This window comes from Larus michahellis, chromosome 7 (genome assembly GCF_964199755.1).
Source record: "Larus michahellis chromosome 7, bLarMic1.1, whole genome shotgun sequence".
In the NCBI taxonomy this organism is placed as follows: Eukaryota; Metazoa; Chordata; class Aves; order Charadriiformes; family Laridae; genus Larus; species Larus michahellis.
The window spans coordinates 31,563,995-31,588,539 of NC_133902.1; the positions used below are offsets into that span (position 1 = coordinate 31,563,995).

The 24,545-nt window shown below is 44.1% G+C and overlaps 1 protein-coding gene across 8 annotated transcripts in view; it reads right to left on the bottom strand.

The window, feature by feature from the left end:
* The window catches only part of ITPRID2 (ITPR interacting domain containing 2), a 45,005-nt gene extending 40,548 nt beyond the window's left edge, over positions 1-4,457 (bottom strand). For 6 of the 8 annotated variants that reach the window (XR_012588290.1, XR_012588289.1, XM_074594375.1 and 3 more), the window contains exons 1-3: positions 4,318-4,457; positions 3,725-3,999; positions 3,517-3,565 (exon numbers count right to left, since the gene is read on the bottom strand). Coding sequence is in view for 6 of the 8 variants with exons in the window: in XM_074594375.1 (XP_074450476.1) it covers positions 3,517-3,565; positions 3,725-3,938 (263 nt within the window). In the remaining 2 variants the exon portion in view is untranslated. Of the gene's footprint in view, positions 1-3,516; positions 3,566-3,724; positions 4,134-4,317 lie in introns of those variants that run through there. The other 2 variants (XM_074594373.1, XM_074594376.1) reach the window with 2 other exon arrangements.
* Between the last annotated feature and the right edge of the window lie 20,088 nt (positions 4,458-24,545).

Genomic DNA, 24,545 nt, shown 5'->3' on the forward strand with positions numbered 1-24,545 from the left:
TAGGGTGGTCTTCGGGAACGGGACAAGGGTTTTGCACTGTGCTGTAAAAGCGTTTAAACCTCAGCTTTTAAAGCCTTAATTGGGCAGAAGCCATGTTTATTTTAAACTCAAAGCAAAAAATCTCTTCTTTCTGAGGCATTTCAAGAACTCGCTTCCTGCGTATCTACTGGAGATGGCTCCTAAGTACCTCCCGCATCCCCTGTATTACTGGCAGAGTTTAAATACACTGAATCAAAACAATACATGTCACCATACAGCTGTCAAAAATTTCTTCTTGTCTAGCAGTATAGTACAAATACTTGTGTTTCCTGGTTTAGCTTCACAACAGTTAAAGCTAAAAACCTTTGTAAGTTTTCTTATTACTTCAAAATGCCTTTTGAAAATACCGGGGAGAGAGCAAAGGATGCCTTCTCAAAAGCATGTGATCCCCAAAACATGAATGAACCAGAAACTCCAGGTAACATCTGACATTTCTTAAGCCTCCATAATTCTCATCACAGTGTGATACACACTTGCTTCTTTTTTTTATTTGTTTGTTTTGCTGTTGGTCGGGTTTTTTATTAAAAAAAAAAAAAAAAAGTGTCTACCAAGTTAAATAGCATGGGATATCACAAACCCTCGTTTCTTTTCCAAAGCAGATGTGAAACAGAGATGCCAAGTAATAAGAGCCCCAAACCACTAACATGAATATCAAGGGGCAGCTAGTAATTCTTTTTATCCACATTATAACACTGTTGATGCTTTTGGAAATAAACAAAGGAATAAATCTTATAAGGAGATCTATTTATGCAGTGGGTTGATATTAAGGTGGGTTTTTTTGTGCTGCTGCCAACTGAAAACAGAAAATGAGATTTTAAAAGTGCCCATTTTCTTCTAATGTACATTTCATAAAAGCTTATAGAAACTCAGACAAAATGGAAAGGATTGCTCTCAGAAAATATGTAACGGAGAAAATACTTTATTTTAGTAACCGAATGTTCACTTGTAGTAATGGTTATGTTTTTGCAACAGAGCTAACTTGTAAGAATGAGCTTGTGAGATGGACCAGAAACAGAAGCTCAGTCTGCATATGTCGCCCACAGTTTGTAGCAATCAAAGCTCCACAGCAAAAACAGCGTTATTAAACAAATAAGAATTATCAGGGAGGACAACAGCTGTAAATTTCAGAACAACTGTTGTTTTAAAGTATTCTTTTTTAAACAACACACTATAGTATCTGTAGGGCTATTCTGTCACCTGTTACGCTGTTCTCTTCTCCTGTATACATTGTTATCGAGAGACAATCAGTTGAGGGTTTCTATACACATGCTTTATAACAGTGCAAGACAAATAATCACTTTACTGCACATACTAGCTACTGCACGCACATGTATTAGATACATAAAAATGAAACCATTCCGCAGTTTCAAAACACAAGGGACTGTGCGCTGCTTCAGCTATGGCACTACGGCAGCTGGGATCGCACCTCTCGGATATACAGCGTATATGCACGCACTCTGCACATTACAGAGTCAGAGGCTAACTCCAGGCTGAACAGCTTCGTTTAAGAGATCTTTAAAAAAAAAAATAATACAAATTCTATCTTTCTGAGGAGAACACAAGATTCTTCTGAAAAGGTTTGCAAGAGTAAATAGCTATACTCTAAAAGACTTCAGTGGGAAAGCCACAACAGGTTTCACAAACATGCATTAACTAAATTTGCATCTATGTATTAGCAAAAGGGTAAACTCGTGCTTTATTTCCTTACGTGTAAAATACAGAAATAGAGTGTAAAATAAGGTTCCTGTATTTTTGGGAATCAACTGCCAGAGATGCAAACACACTCCACAGAAGCGTTTGGTGCCAGTTTTAACAACAGATAATTACTAAATAAAACCGCAAGTTTTGTGTTATTATTCAAGATTTGTGGCCATCTATTAGATGGTCACACTGTCAGTTTGCAGTTTTGTTATATTTCCTAAATTCTGTATGGAAATGGCAAGGGTGACAGGGACAGGGAAGGTTCTAGACAGAAATCCTGCAGATTTGGAGAGAAGTGGCACTGCAGCATTACGAAGAATTTCTCTCTCAGGGGCCTCTTCCCCCTCCATGCCTCCATTTTTTTTCCCCTCGCCGCTCAAAAAAATACTTCTAATAAAGCACAAAATTTATAACGCGTATTTTTAAGGATATACTTTGCTACACCAACAGGACACCAGATTTCAGGTAAAGTCAGAAAAATCTTCTCCCGTTTTGGCATTCTGGAAGAACGGCCTGTCAGGTCTGAACATATTGTATTTTAGGGACAGAGTATGATTTTGAGCCTCTAGCTGCCGACACCCCATCCAAGGCACAGCCTTTGGATATCCGAAGAAAACTACCAAGGATCACGTAGCTATACAGCAATCTGCACTTCAGTTACGGGAGTAAGCTCAGCTCAGCCACTTACTGGATCCAAAGACCACAAAGGCACAGCTGATCTCAGAGGTAAATTTTTGTCTTAACGTAGCTGCTCTCAAAAGGAGAGGGAAACCAGAAATATCAAGTAGGGGAGGTCTTGAAATGTCATTGTTAACTACTGGAAAGCTAATTGTTAGCTTCCCCCTATCAACTCTGTCTCCAAGGGCTGCTAGGATTGAATGGAGAAAAAGACGGGACAAAAGCAGCTGCTACTGGATGTAGCATTTATGCTTTTATGATCTTTAAGGTCCCTTCTAACCCAAACCATTCTATGATTCTACGATTTTATGTGACTGAGGATGATGAAAAAAGTAATACCATCAGCCTGTTCCAAACACCAATGCAGTATTTTGTAACAGTAACAGAAACACAGAATATATATACCATGTCTCAAGTTAAGTACGGCAGGATATTTATAGCCTGGATAAATCAAATTAGTCTAAGTTGTGCCATCACTCCTGAAGACCCCTAAGCACAGTGGCCATGTAAGCTCTGTGTCTTTAAATCTGTAGCAAAAGCCAGGCAAGGCAACGGGGTGGCTGTAAATTGGAGCCCCTTGGTGAGAAAGGGAGCAGCTTCCAGAAAACGCTGCCTTCCCTCAACTGAGTTCCTCCCTCAGTGGTTGAAAGTCTTCACCCTCATTAATGAGGCACCAAGGAGGGAAAGGTGCCACTAGCTCTTCTCTAGCCATAGGTACGTACACTACTGCTCCCCTTGTAACCCCAGCTGAAGGTATAGCCCATACAACACTGAACGGTACCCCAGGAAGGCTCGTGGCAGCGCCCGTGACAAACACCTCTCCAGAGCGCAGAGATGCCCACGACAACCCACGGGAGAGGACACCGCCGAGATTTCCTGCCCTTCGCTAGGCGGGAGCTGCCCGGCCCGCCACCCTGAGTGGGGCACCGTGGGGCGGCGGGCTCCGGCCCCGTGGGGGACCGTGGGGCGGCGGGCTCCGGCCCCGTGGGGGACCGTGGGGCCGCGGGCTCCGGCCCCGCATCCGCAGCCACCCGCCGGCGGCGGCCGGAGCCGGAGCGGGGCGGCGGGGACAGGGGCTGGCTCGGAGAGAGCACCCACCTGCAGTCCTTCAGCCATATCGCGATCTTCTCGTTGGGAACGCTGTGGCCTTAAGGGCAGAGCAGGAGAGAAAAGCCGACAGTCAGTAACAGCCCGTCCGACAGGGGCGGCCCCCCGAGCCTCCCCCCGCTGCCGGCCCGCGGCGCTCCCGGGGGTCCCAGGGGCCCGCGGGCTGCGGCCCCGGCCCCGCCGCCCCCCCGGCACTGACCTGCTTCTGCAGCCAGCGGCAGCTCTCCGCCGGCGAGATCCTCCTCCTCTTCCTCCTCTTCTTCCTCCTCCTCCTCCTCGCCGCGGGCCAGCGCCGCCGCCGCTGCCGAGAAATCCTCCGCTTCCGACGCCTGCCAGGAGTCCCGGCTCTTGGCCCAGGCCTTCCTCTTCTGAGTCGCCCCTTGCCACTCCTCCGCCGCCGGGGGCTCCTCCATCGGGACGGCGGTTCCGGCGGGGGGGCTTCACGCCGGGAGGCGAGCGCCGGAGAGAGCCAGCCTGCCGGGGGAAGGAAGGGAAGGGGAGCCGTGCCGTCTATCCGTCCATCCGTCCGGGGGACCGCGACGAGGGACGCGCCGCCGGGGGGCGCGGGGCCGCCGTCCGCGCAGCCCCGCGGGAGCACCCTCAGCCCCGCCCCGCGCTCGCACCCCGGCCCGCCCCCAGACCCACTCACCGCCGCCGCCCCCCCCGGTCCCCCCCTCTCTGCCGCTTCGCACGGCCGCTCCCGGCCCCGCAGGTGCCAGCCCCGCCCGGCCGCCGCCCGGCGCGCAGGGGGCTGGGGTCCGCCCGGCCGGTGCCCTGCCCGCCGGTACTCACTCACATATCGCGCCGCGGGGAGGCGGCGGCGGCGGAGGCTGCGCCCGCCCGGGTTGCGGACGGCGGCGGCGGCGGCTGTGACTTCCTCATACCGCTGCGGGGAGAAAACTCGTCGGCCACGTGATGGCAGCGGGGCCGGCGGCAGCGCTCGCCTCCCGCCGCCCGCACCGCCCGGGCGGAGCCGCCTCGGGGCAGCGACGCGGCGGGTCGAGGTTCCGGGGAGGGGGCGGCAGGGCTGGGGTCCCCCCTGCGCTACCCGCGCTGGGGGCGAGGCTGGGCCCGGCTGGGCTCCTTGGGCTCCTTGGCCTGGTCCCCGCCAGCCAGCCGTGGGCACGTAAGGGATGTTTCCAAACCAAAACGCATGCCAGCGGGCAGAAGAGTATTAGTGATGTTTTTTCCTCGGGCAACCGGAGTGTTGGGAAGAGGGAAGGCACAAGAAGACAAGTAGCTTGGCTGGGCACATACAGCTAAAAGAGGGTAGATTTAGATTAGATACCAGGACAAAATTCTTTACTGTGAGGGTGGTGAGACACTGCAAGGGGTTGCCCAGGGAAGTTGTGGATGCCCCATCCCTGGAGGTGTTCAAGGCCAGGCTGGATGGGGCTTTGAGCAGCCTGGTCTAGTGGGAGGTGTCCCTGCCCATGGCAGGGGGTTGGAACTAGATGATCTTGAAGGTCCCTTCCAGCCCACACCATTCTATGATTCTACCTCACCTGGCAGTGGCCGTGGCTGGACCAGCCCCTGTGGCTGTGATGGGCCAGCCCGTACCTGCCCGGGGGAGCAGGACCCCACCGCTTCCCTGCACGGGGTCAGGCTGCCGCCTTGACTGAACGCCACTCACCTGGCGACTGAACCCCACTCACAATGCCAGCCGTGCGCTTGCGAGAAACGAGCTTTTTAAAAAGGTCTTCTACAGCATCTTCAGGAAAAGATGCTGAATTACTAAGAATGAACAGCAAAAAGGATCAGAGTCCTCTGGCAGCTTAGCTGGCGTTGACAGGCAGGAGCATGCAATAATTTTTATTTAAAGGCAAATCTGCCTATGGAAGTACCAGGTTAATGGTGTTCAATAAATACCCTTTCATTTTCCAGCTTTGTAGTTAAAACGTATAAAGGAATTTCTGTGACATTTTTTCCCTACAAAAAAGTTTGACTTAACGAGAGCAACACATTTCTCCTTTTTCCTAACCTTTCCAGCCCGTCCACTACTTTATATATATAGCCTTCCTAAGATTAATTTCTCCTCATCGCATGAGGCATTTTCCTAAACCCATTCTAATTTTCTGCATGCATTGTATTGAGATTAAAACAGAAGAGCAGTAGCACAAAGAAAGTGCATTTGTATTTAATTTGTCCCTGAAAGCGTTCACTGCCATACATGTTTTGGATTGTATTTTTAAATGTTGGTATTTTTGGAAAAAAAAAAGCAAACTACACTTGAATCTTTCTTGTTGGTCCTCAAAACAATCAATGTTTTCTCAGCATGGCATGTTTCATATGCTATGTGTTTTTGCATAAGCTAATACAGAGCATGTCCTGAGTTGCGGGTGTCTGAGGGGTGAGTCAGCAGGTCAGCAGGCGTCCGGCACCCCCGGCACCTTCCACCATGGTGTGCTGGGGCTCAGCCTTCGGCTGAAGTTCCTCACAGGTGTATTTACGGTACTGGAATCTCAAAATGGGATGTTTCTGGGTTTGTCGGCAAGACCCTAGCACAGCATTGCTTTGACATAATGGCCAATGTTTCTGTTCTGTGAGTATATATAGTTAGATGTATCTATTAAAACTGACTCTGTGAGGTTAAGCCATCTGGCTGAGAGCTGCTGGAGAGGCCTGGGACGGGAGGGAGGACCGACCGGGAGAAGTTTAACCCCTGCCATTGTTTTGCTGCCTCGGAGGAAACACAATAGCTTCTGGGAAGTAACAGCTTCCCTGGCACAGCTGAGGGTGAACAGTTGCAAGCTAAAAGCAGCTACTGTCTGCCAGTGCCAATACATCCTTAAGGAGTTCTTAATCCACAAATTACTGACATTATTGTCTATAATTGCTTGTCTGTTGTGACAACACTTACTCAGGGAATGTTTGAAATGTAAACAGCAGCCAGTAGCTTTTTGCAATGAAGTCCTGCCATGTACAGCACTGGACTCGAAGCTTTATACCATCCCAGAAAGTTCACTTTGATTCTATATGAATACAGATTGCACACTCAGTAGAATTAATTCCACTCAGTATAATATTAAGTAGAACGTTTTTTTCTGAGGAGAATATCTGACTTGGTAGTTCTTCTAATACTTGTAACCAAAAAGTGGGTTTGTTCTGTAATAAAAGCTTCTCTTGCTTCAGAATATATTTTGTTAGTCACACTTGAAAGAAATAAATCCTGTCATCTTGTCATTTAAATAAGAGCAACTTCTTTTTTCCCAAATTATTTTTGAAACTCTTCAAATAAAAAAAATGCATAGGCAGTAATTAGATAAGGGAGAAATTGTGATTTACGCTACACTATAAATTCCTAAAAGAAGATTTATAACCACAGTACCATTAACAGTACTACCAGGCATTGCAGTAAAAAACACACACACATTTTAAGAATAATAATAAAATAACTCTCACATTTGTCATCTGGGTGTTGGCCCTGGATATATAAATATGTATATAAATATACACATACACACAGAGGTACAATTTAGCCCAAAGAATGCCATTAAGTCACTGTCTTTTTGTCCTTAAAACAGCAAAAACCTTTGAAGAGGACTTAATTCAATTTTTTGCCTGCAGAGGATTCTTTCAGATACAGGATTATCTAGGGGAAAAAAAACATTCCTACATAATTCAAAAAGGCGTAAATGAGGTGTTGCCACCAATTCCCTTGGGGACTCGTTCCCATGTCCGAGTGCAGTGTGAGCAGCACTTTCCTGCTATACTGGGGCTTCCCTGTGCTTCTCAGCAGATTATTTCTCTGTTAGATCTGTACATCAAGAGATCCTTCACTGTTCAGGAAGGATGACACAATGTATGTATATCCCTCCATATAGTATGGAGGGATAGGGATAAACTTCTGGAAACCAAAGAAATATTTACAGGCTGGGCCCTTGGTAGCATAGTCAGAGCCTGCATGTCTTCCTCTGCTGCCTCCTCAGGAACTAGACATCCAGTGCCGGAGGAAGACGGGGACAAACAGGATCGAGAGGTACTGGTGAGGTCTTGGCTGGCCAGATTTGGAAGCTGTTTCCTCTGTTTTGCAGCTCAGCAGAAGCCTAAGCCCACCCCACCAGGACAACCATCTGCAGCAGGACAACATGCTGTCAACCCAAAACCCCACTGTACAGATCTCGCCATGGAGAGGACACTATGACCGCACGAGCAGATAACACATACAGAAGCTCATAGATAAGGTAATTAGGAATAGGTTTACGCCCGAAAATAAATTTTTAAAACCCCAAAACCAAACAAAACTCTCTATGTGCCTAGCGCCTTCTTTTGCCAGAAGAAATGGAAGTGATTTTGAAGGCTGTAGCCCTTAGAGAAGTGGTGCAATACGACAAAAGCCTTCTGTTGGACTTTCACTTGTCGGTGAGAACCGGTTCTTAACAAGGGGAGAAACTGCACGCTGCTGCCTAATGTAGGTCTGATCCTGGGACAGGCAGCTCCGAGTCAGCGGCAGTTCGTGACCACAATTGGATTTCCATGTTGTTGGCTTTTTCCAGACAGAAGAGAGGAGGAGCTAACAAATAGCTCACCTTAGCAAGCATTTAACAAAAAATAGTCTTACATGGCTACAAAGCTATGATAAATACAGTGCAGTTATTTGCTTTGGCAGGGTCTGTGTTTAAGAGCGGGAGAATGCGTGAGGAAACACACAACCCGGTGTCATGTACATCTTTAAAGTTTCCACAGCTCCGTTTTAGTAAATGCACTTTGTTAAATTAAGCAATTTTTTTCTAAGCCAAGACTATTAAAAAAAAAAAAAAGAAAGTATACTGAGGCCTCTGTTATACTATAAATGAAAAAGACAACCTGGCCAGACACGGGTATTATCTATTCCATGTCAAAGGCAAAGGGCCTGCCACTGCCTTTTCTGATATTTCAGTTCGGATTGCACACTGCAGGGACGAGCGGTTTGGTGTCCTGACTTCTCCGTAACACATCCTGCATCTGCAAACAAAAGGAAAAGGCTAGAGGTGAGTCTTTGCAGTGCTCCTCCGAGGCGATGGTGGTTGGGAAGGTGCTGCAGGCTCTTCTTCAGGTTGATTGGCAACTTCCCAGCTTCTCCCAGTGTATCTCACCTCCCTGGTCCTTCTGTTCTGGTGATGACAGGAGACAAACCAGCACCTCTTTCCCCTACAGAGCATCTGTAGGCCTTTTCTCTCTACCGGTGAAAATGCCTTATTTTATTTTTTTTTCTTTTTTTTTTTGTTTGTCTCATATGCCACAATCTATTGTTTTAGGCCTTTTGAGAACCTTGTCTCTCTCACAACACTGACACCAAACATGCCAAGAGTATCTGCCATTTTAGGCCTTTGAGGATTGTCTTAACATACTTAAAAATGGAAACCTCACTTGTTTCATATCATCACAGCTTACAGGAACCAAACTGAGTAACTGTAATACTATATTGCTAAGGCAAAGTATCTCCTTGTATGCTATGAAATACATATGCCATAAGATAATACATAATAAAAATGATGCCACAAACCAATAATTTTATGCATTTCATATTTTTTCTAAATTCTCATTTTTAAAATTACATATTTGAAGTGAAATGTTGCAAGTCAAAGGTAACCACATCTGGATCGTCATTCAAGTATCTTTCTCGGTAAAGAAGAAAATCATATACTTGATTCCGAACCATCACTGTTACCAGGCAGATGTTCTCTCTCAAATATATGGAGTAGAAAGGATGGAAAATAACCTGGCAGTTTTAGTCTAATAAATTAAAGTGTTAGGACAGCCCCTATGGCCTTGCCAGTCATTTTGTTTATACGTGAGAGATATGCATGACGTTTCTATAAGGTAAGAAACAAATGCGTTAAACTTCATGCAAAACTACATGTCTTTAGGCTCTTTTCAAACCAAGTGTTGTCTGTTCTACAGGGTGATTAGTATTCTGGGACCTCTTGCAACAGGAGGAAGGAGGAAAAAACCCACTTCCGTCAGGGCGTTTACAAAAGCTATAGCATAGCAAGGGGAAGTTTCTAAAGGAAGAGCCGGATATCTGTACTGAAGTGGATTACAGCTGCACCACCAAATCAGATGGAAGGAACTGAGGCCAAGTATACATAAATGTACGAAAACAAACACCACGGAGAAGAGGAGAGAGTAAAAGTGGCTTTAAATCTTCCAAGATGTAAATGCACTTCATGTCAGTGAATTATGTCAGTGGGTAGTTGTAATTTTTGAAGACATTAGTATCTTTGCCAAGAGAGCAGGCTAAGGACATAAATCCACAGATGCAGGAAATTAAGGTTGTGGTGCATTTTAATTTTAAAGCTGATTCTGTGAATTTTCTCATTCAGTGCTGTCTTTAATTTTAGTGACTGTGTTCATCCCCTTTCTGAACACCAACCTTACAAGACTATGGCATTGGGACTGTGTCTGTTTATGCATCTGTATCCTATTCTACCCTATGCTACAGGATTCTGTGCTCTGCTTTTGCAGTTGAAGAACTTTAAGACAGTAATTTCCTTTATAAATACCATTCCTCCTCATGAGGTTTAAATGTTGTGTGTTCCAAGTGGCTGATAAAGGAAATACCCATGAAAAATAGAGGAGAGAGATATTTACCTGCACTTAAGAAATCGTTCTTTCTCTTATTCTTCACATTCAAAAGCACTCTACTAATATTTTGAGTCCTGTTTCTGCTGTCACTGGGCTCGCTGATAAAACTGTGCATATTTATTCTATTTAGAATAATTAAGCTTTTTAACATGCATCGATTATGGAGTAGTTGTTACATTGGCCACTGTCAAACAGTGATCTGCAGGAAGACAAAACAAGGGAACCCAGCACATCCAGCTCTGACCAACATACCATACATTTCCTTCCAAATCCATTTAGAAAACTCACTGGATGGATTTTTTGCAATGAATTAGTGAAATAAATGTTTAATCAGCTCCAGAATGAAGGCAGTCAAGTTTCCCATGGATTTAGGTTTTGTGGTTGGATACTTTTATTTCCACTAAGTCTTCCATCATTGGAACATTTGTAATGTGTCTCTCTTCTGTTTATTGCCCATTGTCTGACAAGGAGCAATTTTGTGGTGCAGCCTTTGCCAGTCAACTGTCCAACTATCTGTTTCATGAAATGTACTGAAAACTTAACATCGTCGAGTCCTCTTCCCTCTCTAGAATTGGGCTGAAATTGGCCAATGAGTTCAGAAATCACGAAAGAAGAGGAGAGAAAAATAATCAATATAATCTCAATTTTCCTAGGAAATTAAGATTTTTTAAAAAAAAGCAACAGGGAATATGAGCTTGAGAATCATTCCTCATCACAAAGTCCACACAAAGTCTGTGTGTGTGCGCAAGCACAGAGGACACGTCCCTTGCTTGTCATCTGGAACTAAACAGCTCAGTGTGTGTGACCAGCTAGTTACAAAAATGTGCTCTCAGATGTTTACCCAATGTGCGAATTCATTTGTGGACTTGACTCAGCTCTAAAATTAATGCATTTCCTTTCCTTGGTAAGTACAAGAAATTCCAGAGTGATAATACTATTGACTTTAAGGCGTTGACCAAGTTGTCCTATAGCTGTGACCGGCAGTAGGACAAAAAATATCGGGAGAAAATTTTAAAGGGAAAATCAGAAGAGTTCCCAAGCAAAACCACAGCTAAGGTGGGTTAGACAGTCTTGGCGTGTGCACAGTATTTGCTATAAATCTCATTCACTCAGTGCTGAGACATCAGTTCAAACAATGCAGCTCAGAATGGCATCAGCATCAACCTGATCCTTGGCAGCAGGAGCATGGGGGGTAGGTGGAAGGGTGGGTGGGTGGAAGAGCCTGCACAGAGGGACGGGATCCAGGTGTTACAGCTCCTTCGAGCTAACACTTGGCCAACAGCAGGCTGTCAATTAAAGAATATTGCATGAGGAAACAGAAGAAAATTTTATCTATGTTTAAAAAGTCAGTTTATAATCCCATTAAAATGAAGCTGGTCTAAAAGGAAGAAAATCATGTTTGTTTTTTCTTTCCAGTATGCATAAAGTAACTACTTCTAAACTTAGGGATAGTCAAAGAATTGTGTAAAGGCCAGACTTCCTGCATTGAAGCTGCTTAAAGACAAAAGGGCATATTTTACTTCATGAGCTCTTCCACACTGATCAATAAATTCTAAAGAAAAATTTATTTACTCCGTTCAATAACTCCTTGATGAGTCACTATGCTGTTTCAACCCTTTTCCATAGACATCTAATGGTCAGATGGTATCATGCTAAAGAGGATTTCCCAGTCTAACAACTCCATCTTGTCGTATGTAATTTTAAATGTTTATAAATGGATACTCTGGTGTTTGGAGTACAGGATATTTCTCTAGCTGACTGGTCAGAAGCTGGTCTGATCCAGTAGCAACCAACAGCCATTCCTGGCCTGCAATTCTTTGATCACTTATGTGAATTCATTTGATGTGGTCAACAGAAGTAGCTCCCACTGGGCAGAAGGCCAAGTTGCAAAAGCGTCATATTTTGTACTAATCGGGTCCCTTATTGCTGTCTGCGGTCCAGGCTGGCAAACCCTTTGTGCACAGAATTCTCATTAACTTTAAACTTAGCTCCTTAAAGAGCGTAGCAAGGACGGTAGTGGTAAACATGATGCTAAAAATAAATGGGAAATTTATTATAAATTATTCCATTACATGGAAGTTCAAGCCTTCTGGTGCTAAATTTTCAGAGGGCTTTATCTGCTCAGCCCCCTCTAGATGTTAAATTAATACTGCCTTTGGGAGTATTAATTAATTCAAACTCACGTGGTTCCAAGCCCTGAACTCTGCCAGCAATTTTTCCTATCCATTTAATAGATTAAAATATTAACTGGAAGTCCAAGTTGCAGTGTCCAAAAAAATAAACTCATCTCTTCAAAATTAGCTGTCAACCAGAGGAAAACTTTCCTTCTTTGGTGTACACCGGGAAGAGTCAATGTCTGCACGTTCCCTACGAGGCTGGTTAAATGCCCAGAGCTTGCTCTTTCCACAATTCCTATTTCCCACTTCCCTGCAGTCAGCCAGTGCCCTTGTACCTACCCTAGTACCTGTGCCTCTCTGCAAGTACACAAGTACCAAGAACGGTTTGGTTACCACGGGTAGAAAATTGAGAGCAGTAGATATGGAAGGGTGAAAAAAAACTGCCCTGCTGAAGATAAGGACTCTTTTGTTTAAATAAGTTAGGAGTTAGTTGAATTAGGGGAGGTAGTACAGAACACAACACCTGAAGTATAATAATGTGACATACTTTTACCAAGGCTCCTATCATTGCTGTTAGAGGGGGATGCACTGGACTGTGGTGATGTGTTTGGTGCACGTCCCCCTTTTCAACAGGCTTCTGGCCTCACCACGGGAAGGGATGGGTCAGTGTGCCTTGAATCATGGCTTCCAGACAACAGCAAGAATTCATCTCTCAAACACTGCTCGTATATCACTTAGGCTTTACTAGCGTTGGAAAACCTGAATTATGTTTAAAAAGTGTATTATAAATGTTTAAAATTATTTTGATCCTTCCATAGGCTAGACTAGACTAGACTATTGGAAGGGACCTACAACTGTCCTCTAGTTCAACTGCCTGACCAATTCAGGGCTGATCAAAAGTTAAAGCATGTTGTTAAGGGAATTGTCCAAATGCCTCTTAAACACTGACAGGCTTGGAGCATCAACCACCTCTCTAGGAAGCCTCTTCCAGTGTTTGACCACCCTCTCAGTGAAGAAATGCTTCTTAGTGTCCAGTCTAAACCTCCACTGGTGCAGCTTTGAACCATTCCCATGTGTCCTATCACCAAGGAGAAGAGATCGGTACCTCCCTTTCCACTTCCCCTCCTTAGGAAGCTGTGGAGAGCAATGAGGTTAATCATAGCCCAATGCTCCAATCAATCAAGATCCCTCTGCAAGGCCTCCTGTCCCTCAAGAGAGTCAACAGCACCGCCCAGTTTGGTATCATCACCAAACTGCAAACTTGCTAATGGTGCATTCAACTTCTACACCCGGATCGTTGACAGAACTGGCCCTAGAGTTGAGCCCTGAGGAACACTGCCGGTGACCGGTTGCCAGCCAGATGTAGCACCATTCACTACAACCCCTGGAGCCCTGCCTTTCAGCATGAATGGAGGCGGTTGTTTTGTACTTAGAAACATGCCGTTTGTGGTCCTCCCTTCCTCTGTCCCATAGTCTGGTGGCTGTAGGGACCAGAGGTGGTGTACATTAATCTCTAACATGTATTGAGCATCATGCTGTCATGCTGACAGCTATCAGTCCTGTGAGCTCCCCTGTCCCCATCCTGCCACGTGCTTGCCCCTTTCAGAGCTCTAGGCTTGAGGAGGGCTGTGCATCCTCCCGTCTGCCTACAGAAAGTGGTTCTCTTCTCTCCTCAAAACACACTGGGGCACAGCAAAGTGCCGTGTGTGCAACAAGTGTAGGTCTGGCTGTCCCCTGAAGGAAATGCAGGAGACTGCACTGGGGTGTGAGGCAGGGTCTTCTTCCCTAGAAGTGGAAGGAGGAGGCTCTGGAGTCCACCACAACACTCCGCATTGCAACCTCCATGAAGGGGTGAAGTTTCCAAAGGACAGGAACTGCCCCCAAAGTGGTCACAGGATGGTAAGAAAAGCTGGTAAGGGATGAGGGAGAATCCCTTCCTTTACCTACCATCCTCTGACACCATCCAGATGGTTTGGCAATAACATGGTACTAAGTAACATTGTGATAACATTTTGGTAGCCATATTGAGAATCATTCGAATGGCCAGTCCGTGAAATATACCTAGCACAATCAAAGATGCAGAGAAATGTCAGAGTGGCCTGACATTTGAAGTGACACCAGTACCCTTTTAGAGAATAGCGTGTAAAAATCTGGACATTTTTCCCCTCGGTCATTAGAGAAAGCGTGTTAACAGTGCACTGCCACAGCCAACATCACATGTTAAAATTGAATTCTCCAGAACAATAGCTTGGGATCTCTTGGATCCAAAAGCTTTAGTTTCGCAAGGTGGATTTGATCAGAATGCCAGGCTTATCATGCAGGAAAACTGACCATTTTAATAACCATTACTGGGCATCTCAAAATCTACCCTTCACAAAAAGCAATGGCATCTCTAATGAGAGAGAGCACCAACACCTCAGTCTCGCTGCCAGCTTTATCGCCCGTCCTTTCTGATGTATCTTTTTCGGTGGGAGTGTGCACTCATGCACACAGGAGAAGATCGCACAGAAAGTCTCGTCTGTGAAAAGTAGAGGTGATTAACCTCCTGAAGCCAGCAGAGCACCACAGGAAACATAACTCCTTGCTGAAAGGTGGTCTTGCTTCTATGCAGACAAATCATGAAGGAAGAAAGACTGTCCCAGTATTTTCACTTATGGCATTCTGTGTTTTAATGATTACATGTGAAGGAATAATTATGCTGGCACTACTGAGCACACCATCGGCTAGAAGCTCTTTATTTGCCAGTTATTGTTTGTTTTATAAACGCTAAAGTGAAATGACGCAAGTGCCCTTTTCGTTGTCATATTGTTTGCTTTAGCTTTCGTTGGATCCAATCCAACGGTACCTTTGCGTAGGCCCCTGTATAATTAAGATAGTGTGCACAGCCTCTGAAAGGAAATCATTAAGAGCCTCTTATGGAGAACGCACTGATTTCCATGTCTGTGCCTTTTAAGTGGGTATAGCTCACACTCCATCGATTAACTTCTTGATAGGTCCAGGCATACTTCAAATATTAATCCCACGTTAAGCTTCCAAAGCAGCTTTCATCTGAAAAAGTTCAAGCCACTTTGTAGGCTCTAATTCATTTGTTACAAACCTGAATTTCTTGTTATCCCTAATTATAAGATGTTCCTTTCTCAGAAAAAAAAAAAAAAAAGGATTTTTTTTTCCCAGAAATGTCTTGGATTTGTTTAAAGATTTATAAGAAGTATAACAAAACTAAAAAGCAGCTGTCCAAACTCTTTGGTTAGAGGCATTAAATCAAGAAATCAAAAAAATTCTGGGGAAGAAACCTGCTCGTTTAACTGAATGAAGAAGATAAAGGAATATACAATTTTGCAGTTTATTTGCTCACCGGCAGTTGCAAACTCAAAGCATAAACTTTCCCATTGCCTATAAATAACAATATTTCATTGCTACAAACTCTCTATAGGTTTTGTATGAGCTCCCAGGCAGGCGTGGTGCATCCCGATGGCGGGTTATCACTGCTGTGAAGTTTCCAGGCTGCTGCACAGTGTTATACCTGGTCCTCCCTACCCCAGGGAGCTCACCCAGGAACGCTCCTTTGGTGCTTCTGCATCGAAACAGCACCATCTCCTAGGCTACACCTCACCGGGAAGGATATTCCAGTCTTCCAGATCTAATGGGCCAGTCAAGAAAACACTGTAAAACTAAACTCCACCCGTGATACGAGAGAGGGAAAAGTTCTGTTACTGTTGTGCTCGCTACCTTTATTATGAGTTCACGTTGAGGACTGATTTCTCTCATCTTTAAAACCTATCAAAAAAATTTAGTAGACTGCAGGGGAGATTTGACAACCAAAGCTGGTTACTTAAGTAAAAACAAAAAAATAAATAAAAAATACAACATACACTTACTATATGCATATTTGTAGATGATCAATGCGGAAGAGTAAAAAATGGTTATTGAACAGGTAAATTCTTAAGTCTTCAACTTAAAACTAAACAGTAAGCGTATTGAAACAGGAACTGCCTGACCCAACATGCTTTAGCTAAAATTGTAGCCAAGTAATAATAAAACCTGATTAAACAAGGCTTCATTCCCACAAGCAACTCCACCTTGCTGCCTTGGCAAAGCCCTAAACTGGTAACACCCTTTAGCTGGTTTTCACAAGGCACATTAGCAATTAATAACAGCAGAGCGGAGGAGTTCGTGTTTATTTCCAATGCACTGATGGTGTTTAGGGAACTGTCGCTCTCTGACAAAGGGGGGTGGTTCCAAAAAAAACTCACTTTGAATCAGCTCCTGTTTGCTGCCTGACTTCAAAGGCAGCAGAGTCAGTCCAGCGCCGGGGTCCTGTGCCAGTCACAGGCACAGCACCGAAGCCCAAACCACCCTCCTTGTCCTCTCCTGCCAGGTCAGAGCTGATTTGCTTCACAAAAGGTCCTAGTGCTCCCAGTAGAAAATTGCTGTCAAAGCATTCCCACTTCACAAGTCAATCAGAGAAAGAAATAAATTGCTCTAAATATAGATGACTATTTTTCACAACGTCCAAACTGCAGCCACTTACAAGTCTCTTGCGCATTAATGTGTATCTTAATATATCGGTTCTCGAAAACCAATGCTTTCATAGCAGTTACACTGAGAACACATCCATCAACTGAGCTTACGGCTTGCTGGAAAATTAAATGCTGAGCTTTTGACAGTGTGGGCTTCCAGCTGAGCTCCTATTCACCCCTAAGTAGACCATATGAGGTTTCAAAAACTATGATTAAGACAATGGAAATAAAGTAGTTAAAAACTCCATCCAAACAGGCTTCATCTGTACCATCAAGGACCATCTCAACAATCTAATCTGAATTGTATTCCAACCTCTCACCCACTTTCGGAAAACAGCAAACCTTTCTTCCACCCACGTCCTTTGCAAACTTTCCACACTTCTTCAGTTTGAAAGAAGAATGCACAACATTTTTTCAGACCAGTCACAATATCCCAGCCTCAGGAATTTGTCTTCATATAAAGCCACCAGGGTTCTAGTGCAATACCCAAGTATTTTTTACCCTTTGCTAACACAGAGGAAGTGGATTAGAGACGGCAGGTGAATGACAGCATGCCCCTCTGTTAAACATTGCAAAAAAAAAGATACTATCAAATAATTTTTGCAAGAATTTACTAAACACTGCTAGATTCTTGTCTCTCCTACTCTTCCTTGACTGCATGAGTTTGCTATATAGAGTCATAGAATGGTTTGGGTCGGAAGGGACCTTAAAGATCATCTAGTTCCATCCCCCTGCCCTGGGCAGGGACACCTCCCACTAGACCAGGCTGCCCAAAGCCCCATCCAGCCTGGCCTTGAACACTTCCAGGGATGGAGCATCCATAACTGCTCTGGGCAACCTGTTCCAGTGCCTACCATATGTATGGGGTTTTTAAGTAATTCAGCATTTCCAAACAGCCCTGGAGAGAGCATTCTGCACTGCTCCGGGGGCTGCAGGGACTGTCCCTACCAGCTGCCAAGGGGCATTACGCATGCTGGTGCTCCAGAAGGATCTTGGCAAGGAGTGCTTGTCCTTGGGTGCAGGTGAGCTTCGCTCTCACAACAGCCAGGGGCAAAAAGACATCTCAGAGCTCTGGGCACGCTCCAGGTACGGCAACCTCAGAGGAAAAACCACTCAAGTTGTTCAAACTAGCCCATGACCCAGAGCTTACAAAAAAACATGGGAAACCTGGTGGAGATGTGGTGTCTTTAGGAAATGGATATATTTGTACTGTCTCCCAGCAACAGATAACAAAACTTTATTAGAAGTCCAAATATCATGAAAATGGTGAACTGCTAGCGGAGCGGCAGTGCTCTTCCTGGCTAGAAATGGCAAGCTGCTGTACCTGAGAATAAACGGCACCCTATTAGGAGTAGTTTTAGCAGATGTAAAATGTACCATGTAACTTGATTTGTGCTATTGCTTTTCTCTAAGAAATATGAAAATTATAGCAATAAAAAAATCAAATACAAGTCCTTTATTCCAGGTCCACTAAATAAGTGTAATGGGCCAAATTCCAGCAGGTCCGTTTGTTCCCCAGAGAGAATGGCATGCGTGCTTGCTTCTGCTGAATTTTAAGCTCTTCAATGAGGGCTACCAAACCTGTCAGTTATGTGGATTCAGAATCTATTTTCCAACAAAGCATTTATCCAAGAGGAAGGCGAAAATTTAGCAACGTAATTCCCTTTAAGAATGGTGCAGCATTCACCTCCTCAAAGAGACACTGGATATGGGCAGCAATCTAGCAAATCTCCCAGGCTCTACCTAAATTTCAGAAACCAGTGCCCCCCATCTAGATTCGTACCTGTGGCGTTGTGGCTTGTGCAGGGGTGCTGACACCGGGTGTCCCCCATTGTCGCCAAGCAGTAGCTCTGGTCCCAGGTGTCAGCAAACCTGGGTTTCTGACCAGAAACACTCAAAGCTTTGAAGGGAGAAAGCAATTATTTTAAAATGCCTGAAAAATTATGCCAGACGAAGAGGATGTTCAGAATTCAACAATGCGTTTCCTTTTATCACAAGCCGAAATACTGACATCAACCTGTACCATTTAAAAAAAAAAAAAAAAAAAACAAACATCAGCTTTCAGTTTTCCCTAATTAGCTATTTTCATGATGAAGTCGTGTCATTGGTACAGCTTCAGTAATAAATTGCTGAAGCTGCGAAGTCAGATGCATGCTCATTGGCAAAGACGTTTAACTTAGCTCCTTATTCTCATGTTAGTAAAGAAGTGAAAATGCAGAAATAAAAGCTATTAATTCAAAAGTATTGCCTGTTTTAAAAGCATTGAGAGGTAGTTCCAGTCACACAGTTTCCAGCAGTAAGTAGAAATGAACTGATCAGCATCTTCCTAGCAACTTTGGAGAGTTAAGGTATGTAATCTATTGGCATAAGTTTTCTTCCCAGGTGGAAGATGCTTCCTGACTCATGGACTGGCAGCACAACTGCTTCTTGTCCTGTGCTGTGACCTGCCTGGGATATAAAGTAGCTGTTGGAGCAGCAGGCACAGCTGCACTGGGTCCGAATGCTCCCACTGTGAACTCTAAAGCTATCTGACAGTCAGGCATTAGAAAAAACACAGAACACGAAAATCTTTGGCACAGGGCAAGTCGATCAGCCCACACGCCAGAGAGCAGGTTGGACACCACTCCTGACAGTGCTTGAAAGCATTTGCAAACAGGGATGCTCCTGAATCTCCAACCCCTCCTGCAACAGCTCTTCGGAAATTAGTGTAAAAAAAAAAAAAGTTAATTTCTCATTTGGAGGTCCAAGGTAGTTGAAATTACGGGGTCTCTGTGTGCATCAGCTGGTGGTCACATCCAGGAGTCATTAAATTGCAGCAAACCTCCACAGCTCTATCTCACTCCAGGTGGAGAGACCGAAGAGAAGAGCTGCCCTGCCAAGTGGGAGAGAATTGCGTTCATTTTCTTATTTTCTTTCATGTTTTGTGTGACTCCCAGCCCAAGCCTTTTCCCTTGGTTTGGTGATAGGTCACTGACATCCTATGCCCACCCCCATACTGAGGAAGGACACTGGAATATTCTCTATGTTATGCATGGACTTTTTCCAGCAGAACAGTTTGGGGGGCAGGGGGGGACGACGACACCAAACAACAAACCTGAAATACGTTAAATTTTAAAGTTCAGATTTCTGAGTATTTACACCTAGTTCCTGTGTTTGTAATGGTGATGGTTGCTTTGTGGGCTTCTTAATATAGAGGATGCACCATCCAGTGATCATGAGATCACAGCATCCTGCCAGGCAGGCAAATAAAAACCTCACATTTTATAACTGAAGAGGTGAAATTTCCCCAAGAACCTAAGAGCATCAAACCAGGGTTTTGAGCTTAATCTCCCCTATCCTGCTACACTTGTACCTTCAACCTCTGAAAGTCCCTCTGACATGGACAAATCCGAAAATAGCTCCTGCTGAGTGCAGTGGCTGCCGATGCTGCTGAGCACAAGGACAGCATGGTCTGTGGCTGCCCAAACTAAGATCATAGCATGTTAAAACACGCGGCTAGAAGGAAGGGAGCAGGGGACGTTTTCCAGTACTGCTTTGGAAAAGGAGTCTTAAAGCTGTCAGTGCCATTAGTGCTCCATCGATCACTAACATCACCATGGGCTATTTTATACAGAAAAAAAAAAAAAATCTTGAAGAACAAACCAACCCTCCTCCCCATTGATTATTTACCCTGATAAAAAAGTTACACAATAAAAACCTGAAGCATGCTATGGTAATGACAGCAGTGTCACATACTCAGAAAAAGATGTCATGGTATTAAAAGGAAAGTTCCAGCCTGTTTTTGTGTCCAGAAGGAAAGAGTGATAGAAATGGATTTTAATCATTAACTTGGGTTAGCTATCACAGTGCCTGAGAAACTGCCATATGGAACATATTCCAATATAGTTTCTACTTTTAATGGCCTTGAGACTTCCAAGAAACAAATTTTGTGTTACATAAACCGATATCAAAGTGGCCTTGTTTTCCCTTCCCCTAGAGCTACAAATGCATCAGCCATGCAAGAGCCATTAATGTACAGTTAATGTGTCCAATAAAATTTTGAGTGAAATGTACTGCGGTTACTTGAAGTAAGCATTTGGATGGAATAAGGTTTAAAGTAGTGGGAGACTTGAAGGAGAAATTCCAGCTATGTTACCCTCCCACTTTAATTTCTTCTCAACAAAGTCCTGCTGTGATCGTGGCTGTGCTTTAGACCAGAGCGTGAAGGATGCAAGGCATGAAGAATTGTGTTATTCAGCCCTTTAATTATCCAACCCAGCTATCCCTAAGAAAATGACTGTTGTAGTAACAGCCATTAAAAGATGGCATAGGTATCTCCTTTGTATTTTGCACATACGGAAGAAGAAATAAGAACCAGTACCAATGGAAGCCACATGAACGCCAGTGGCACTACCTTACAGTCTCTATGAGCTGCTATCAAGTTTCCATCACTATTTTTCAGATGAAAATTTTGTTCTGGAAACAATTTTTCGTGCTTGTAGACAGACATTTTTTGTTTCCTTCCCCAGAGATGTCATAAATAATAGTACATATTTATGTGAAAGCACGAGGATTAAAATACCAGGAACTGATTTCCTGTTTCTGCAAAAAGCAATGTGTATGGGCAAACCAAGGCAGAGGTTCCAGAAATGCTTGTGAAAGTTGGAAGATCGGTGTCCTCTGATTTTGAGAGAGATGGGTTAGAGCAGAAGAGTAGTGAAAGCACAAGTAAAATGATTCTTCAGGCTGCAGTTTGGCTTCAGATCTGGTTTCAATTCTTCCTTCCGTATTACTTCAGTAAAACAAGTGAGGAGGCATCACAGGCACAGAAAGTGCAGGTACACAGTCACACAAGCGGTTTTGGTTAATAGAAGTACATGGTAGATGCAAGCGGACCCAAATTCCAGCTACTCTGCTCTGAGACGGTGAATGTGCAAAGAGCCGTAGGGAGCGGGGTGGCTCTGTGCCTTTCAGTTGATTATAGAGCTAACAAATGCGGGAGCTCATTGTTTCTTTGACCTCTTTTTGCTCATGAAAAGACAGTATTCCTCACTGTTTTTCCCTGCAAAGCAAGTAAGGGCATTTCAGAAAAGGGCAGCTAAAATGGATGTCACAGAATACTCATCAATGCCATGATGAGATTGACTCTGACAAAGGCATGTTGTACACCAAACGCATCCTGTGTGAGGCCAATGTCAGCCCTAGAATGGTGGAAATACAGTGAATTCATTGACAGGTTCAGTGCCCCACAATTGTTTCTGAATAATCGCCATCTGAGGAAAAGCTAAGGTGTAAAATAGCGACAATCCTCAAAGGTTCACACACACACACTTAACACCCATGCACATGAAGACACAATTGCAAACAAACCTTGAACAGAATAGCACCAGCCTGGCTTGTCTTTTCCAGAGAGCTCTTACCTCTTCATAAGCCAGGCTGCTCTCAGGACTCTCCACCCCATCCAAGAAAGCATCTGAATCAGTTCAACCTAGGGTGGAAGAAAGGGAATAAGGGAAAAAAGTCCCTTGCCATTTGAAGTTTAAGTATGAATATAGTTTCTGCTATTTTATTTCTATCAGATTTGGCTCTGTTGGTTCCGTGGCTTTAACAGCTGCCTATTTGCACACAGTTGTGCAACTTTTTTTACAGCCTGTTAATTCAGGCTCGAGGTTGCAGCATGTGGTTCCCTTCAGACATAACTATCTTCAAATAAGAAAACCCAAAAATTCCTTCTTAAGAAGCTCAAGGTCATTTGTTTAAAGTTTGAAAAGGATGCTGTAATTCCAAGCATTGTTATGAAACGGGTGAAAAGTTTCCTTCATGTTGCCTTCCCGGGTGCACTCAGCAGCTGTATCCCACTGCAGAAGCACTACAAAAGTCAGCTTGCTGTGTGTGTGCTGGTTGCAGAGAAAACTCGTCTCAAACATACTACAGCAGCATGTAACACACCCTGGAGGAGGGGTGACTGCACGAAAAATAGTAACTGAAACATGATGGCCTTAAACAAACAAACAAACAAACCCCACTAAAGAAGCAAACAGCAGGATATCTTTCATAATTTCATAGCCTGGTACTCTCACAGTTTATGATATGTTAAAACTTGAAGAAAATGCAATTTTTTTATCTTAAGCATGGTAAAGGGAGAAATGCCAGGGAGATGACAGTAATAAAAAAAAAAAGAATTTTCTCAGAAGATAAAAATGCAAAAACTCTTCCCCCAAAGGGCTTTGCTGTCGCTGCAGGATGAGAACAACTCTGTACACGATGCACAGGAGCCAGCGACGAACTGTGAGAGCCGAGTGCCAGCCGGGGAGAGAAAGCGACGGGACAGAAAGGACATGTGCAGGACTGGTAGGACTGATGCAAGTTCTTTGTTGTACCAAAGTGCAACTTCATACTATGTAGCTGATGGAAACAAGATAGGTCTTCAAGATGCTTTGATAACCAGTTCTTTGCTAAGCAAGTTACATTTTTGGGTACTTGTGATGAGTGTGGGTAGACACTAAGAGAAAGAGGGACAGGGACACATATGGCTCCCTTGCCTGGGAGAATAATATCGGCTTCAAGATAGTGAGTGATAGAGTAAGAACAGGCACATCTGAGAAGTCTCATAAGCAAAGCATCAAAAAGGCATTCGCTTCGACTTACTGTTTCCCTTTAATGGCTGTAGGATGAATGCATTATTTCCAATCGGTCTCTCAGGCTATTTTTACCCCCATGTATGGACATTGCATCTCTTTTCTTCAACCCAGGCCTCTGGAGTTCTTCCCAGCATTGTGAAGGAAGAGAGTATATTACACTTTTTATATTTAGCTACTGTAGATTCAAGTCAAATATTTCTGATTCTCAAGAATGGGTACTTTGAACCCAGACCCGCAGCAGGCTGCTGAAAAATTACTTTGGTTAGATGGAAAACCAGCAAGCACGACTACTAATGCAAAGGGCATATTTCTTTCTTCACCTGTTCTGACTAACAAATTGTCTGAGGGACAGAAAACATGAGAATTTAACCCTGTAACTTACCCAGAATCTGAAAAATATTTGCTCTTTGAAGAGTGATCTTGTGGCCTGATAATACAGGGAAGGAAATTGCGGATGAGTTGTCCAGTAGCTTCTAATTGAAAGAAGAGATACAGCTTATAGACAGCTCCACATGGCAACGAAGTATTGATAAAAAGGAGGTGTAATGACATTTGCAGGCACAAATTCATTGCTCACAGAGAAATGCCAAGTTGCAATGTTTATCTTTACAAAACACCAGTAGCCTTTTCCATTGTGTAGCAAGTAACTACATTATCTTCTGCAAATCACATCATCTCCAGGGCCTACTGTATTACAGCCCTAACTCATCTCATGGTTTATTTGAGCATTATGATGAGAGCCCCAGTTAGGTTGCGCTGAGGCTTGTAGGATGGCTGCTTCGTTTGATGCCAAAGGTGATGCTCAGCTACAGGAATGGAATCTGCAAGCAGATCCTCTGTGCAGTGAAAGGTTTCAACGCGTGTGGTTACCATTCATAACATCCACATGGAAGAATGCCTGAAAAGCTTCTCCAGATTTTAGTTTCATCCAAAAACCAAATTATAGGCCGAATCTATAGTCCAAATCTGCTTTGGAGTGAGTTGTCTACATCATTCATCAGGAAATAATGAACTTACACCTGGTAACACAACAGCAACACAGGGAACAGGAGATGGACTCTGGGTCTGCTTTGTGCAAATGCTGGGATGAACCTCTGCTTTCCCAGCATTGACGCAAAACATACAGGCAGCCAGAAACAAGACCTTCATGTGCCCCCTGGAGGAAATCTCTCTTATGGTGAGGCCACAGTGCCAGG